This window comes from Pygoscelis adeliae, unplaced genomic scaffold (assembly GCF_000699105.1).
Source record: "Pygoscelis adeliae isolate BGI_AS28 unplaced genomic scaffold, ASM69910v1 Scaffold4, whole genome shotgun sequence".
In the NCBI taxonomy this organism is placed as follows: domain Eukaryota; kingdom Metazoa; phylum Chordata; class Aves; order Sphenisciformes; family Spheniscidae; genus Pygoscelis; species Pygoscelis adeliae.
Genome location: NW_008824986.1, coordinates 10,414,371 through 10,417,080, shown reverse-complemented (window position 1 = coordinate 10,417,080; position 2,710 = coordinate 10,414,371). Strand labels below are relative to the sequence as shown.

The 2,710-nt window shown below is 42.1% G+C and overlaps 1 protein-coding gene across 1 annotated transcript in view; it reads right to left on the bottom strand.

Moving 5' to 3' along the window:
* The window catches only part of OAT (ornithine aminotransferase), a 15,662-nt gene that overhangs the window by 6,363 nt on the left and 6,589 nt on the right, over window positions 1–2,710 (bottom strand). The window contains exon 4 of the mRNA XM_009325869.1: window positions 1,404–1,531. Coding sequence (XP_009324144.1) covers window positions 1,404–1,531 — 128 coding nt within the window. The remainder of the gene's footprint in view (window positions 1–1,403; window positions 1,532–2,710) is intronic.

The window sequence follows — 2,710 nt, the reverse complement described above, 5'->3', positions numbered from 1 at the left end:
AGGAATTTACTACAGCTTTTTTCAGTATTGCCTCATAAACAGAACGAATTCAGTTATCAGTCTGATGGACATGGATCTAAGTTTCAGGTCTCCAGAGAGCATTCAAAGCGTCAATAAAGTTGGCTGAAAGCCACTAAATACTTACAGGGCTTTCACAATGGGCAGCCTTATGTAGGTTCAAATCTGAGTAAGCTTTTCCACTCTGCAACTATAATACACTGAGAGACCTTTGTTTCCCCTAACGAAACTCCTAGGAGGAAAGCATCTCTGTCCCATAAACCCTCCAACCTCTACAGACAATTCACTTGTACTAAGCAGACCCAAAAGGCACAGAGGACTAACCAACTTGTCACTCATGGAGACGATGTACCCAGATGATGGAAAAGTGGCAATGCCAACGTTCCTAGCGCTTCAGGACTGTTTGGCTGGAACCCTCTTGCCTCCCAGGTCCCAAGTCCAGCACCCTATGGCTGCCATCAAGCACCATCTACCCTTTAATACCTAAGCCCACATTATAAGGGTGGCAAATTTTAAACTAATCAAGGTCAACCCTCCCCAACAGCTTGACAGGATGCATCTCATAGAATCATTTAGGTTAGAAAAGACCTTTAAGATCATCGAGTCCAACCATAAACCTAACACTGCCAAGTCCACCACTAAACCATGTCCCTAAGTGCCACATCTACACGTCTTTTAAATACCTCCAGGGATAGTGACTCAACCACTTCCCTGGGCAGCCTGTTCCAAAGCTTGACAGCCCTTTCGGTGAAGAAATTTTTTCCCAATATCCAATCTAAACCTCCTCTAGTGCAACTTGAGGCCATTTCCTCTCATCCTAAAAAACGGGAGGTTTCTCATCTCAGAAAACCCAGGGAAATGCAGAATCACTAGCGTTTCAGTAGCTTAAGTGAAACACCAGCCTAGCATGGTTTTAAGGATGCTATCAAACTGGAAAGACCTGTTTGCGACTGCAGTGAATTCTGAAGAATTCAGAATTCAGGTCATTGAAGAATGCACAGCATTTCTGAGAAAAGTAGGTAAAGACGTTAGTTTCAGAATCCAAGTCCTGACTTTGGAATGTATGCTACTGATCTGAATTCCCTTATGGTTTATCTGCTATTCTTCTTTTGTACCTTGAACATCTTAGTGACATGGGAAATGAAACAGATCACGTGGTTTTCCTTTTACATCCTAAAGCAAAACTGAAAATCAAAACCAAAGCAGAATTTACACACATTTCCTATACATAACAACATATATATTTCTTATATATGTCTAGATACATATATCTTCATGTCAAAGCACATGTTTCAAAGGATAAATTTCTGATTTTCCTGCCTTGCTATTTACCACAGAGACACTGCAAAATGATTTCTTACAAGAGAACAAAAATTGTCAAATACCTCAAGAGCTGGTAGGTCATTGTATGGGATCACTTCAAAACCTGGCATAAAGGGTCCAAATCCATCATAGCTGGATGGGTCGGTAGAACTAGAGATAGCAGACATGGTTCTGCCCCAGAAGTTGCCAGCTGAAAAAAAAAAAAAAAAGAGGGGGGTTGTTACAAAACTGACTAAGAGCCAGAATAGTTTATAGGACATCACACTTTTCATTTGGTAATGCATTTTAAGAGTTGTCTAACATTAGCATATTAGCATCTTTCTGCTAATTATTAGCATTTTACATTGATGCCATAAACACATTGTGTTGCTATATCAAAAGCACATATCAAAAACAAAAGAAAATTATACTGTAAGACCTGGCAAGTATACAAAATAATTTCCATAAGCTTTGTTAGTTGTCTGAATAACTGAAAAAAACTCAGGAAGACAACATCTTTTTAAGGGAGATGTACAGCTTTTACATAAATATTACTCATTAAATAAAAAAAGTAAACACCACCCAGAATTTAGGTCCTAAAAATAAAGCTGCCAGTAAGCCTAAATCAAAAAATGTATTTCTGTGCATTTCAAAGTTACAAGCCTTTTCTTTCCCTCACCAATTTCTTTGTGTAACCGTGATCCTAGAGGCAGAGGATGTTCTCAATTTGCAGGAAATCCTGAAGTCAATTATTACTGACGTAGACATCCCTAGGCATCCCTTCTTTCTTAATGCCAGTGTAAATAGCATTACATTGTTCACCATAGCAATGTCTCCTAGCAGAACAATCCCTGCCATGCTTTGCTGATTCACATGCTTATCACCTCAAGGTTATGTTAGTGCAATCCACTGTATGTTTAGGACGAGAGGAAATGCATATCCCCCCGCACTGAGGGCCCTATATGCCGACCGGACCCATCCCACAGGGAAGTCTGCTGCCTCCCTGGGGCCTGGGTCAGAGACATTACTAGGAAGCTCCCTGGTCTGGTACGGTCTTCCGACTACTACCCGCTGTTGGTTATACAGGCTGGCAGTGATGAGGTTGCAGAGAGAAGTCCTGCAGTGATCAAAAGGGACTTCAGGGCACTGGGGCGACTGGTTGAAGGATCGGGAGCACAGGTAGTGTTTTCCTCAATCCCTACAGTGGCAAGGAAGGACACTGGAAGGAACAGGAAAACACACCTGATCAACACGTGGCTCAGGGGCTGGTGCCGTCGGAGGAATTTTGGCTTGTTTGATCATGGGGAGGTTTACACGGCACCGGGCCTGCTGGTGACAGATGGAGTCCAGCTGTCTCACAGGGGGAAAAGGGTCATTGCTCATGAATTGG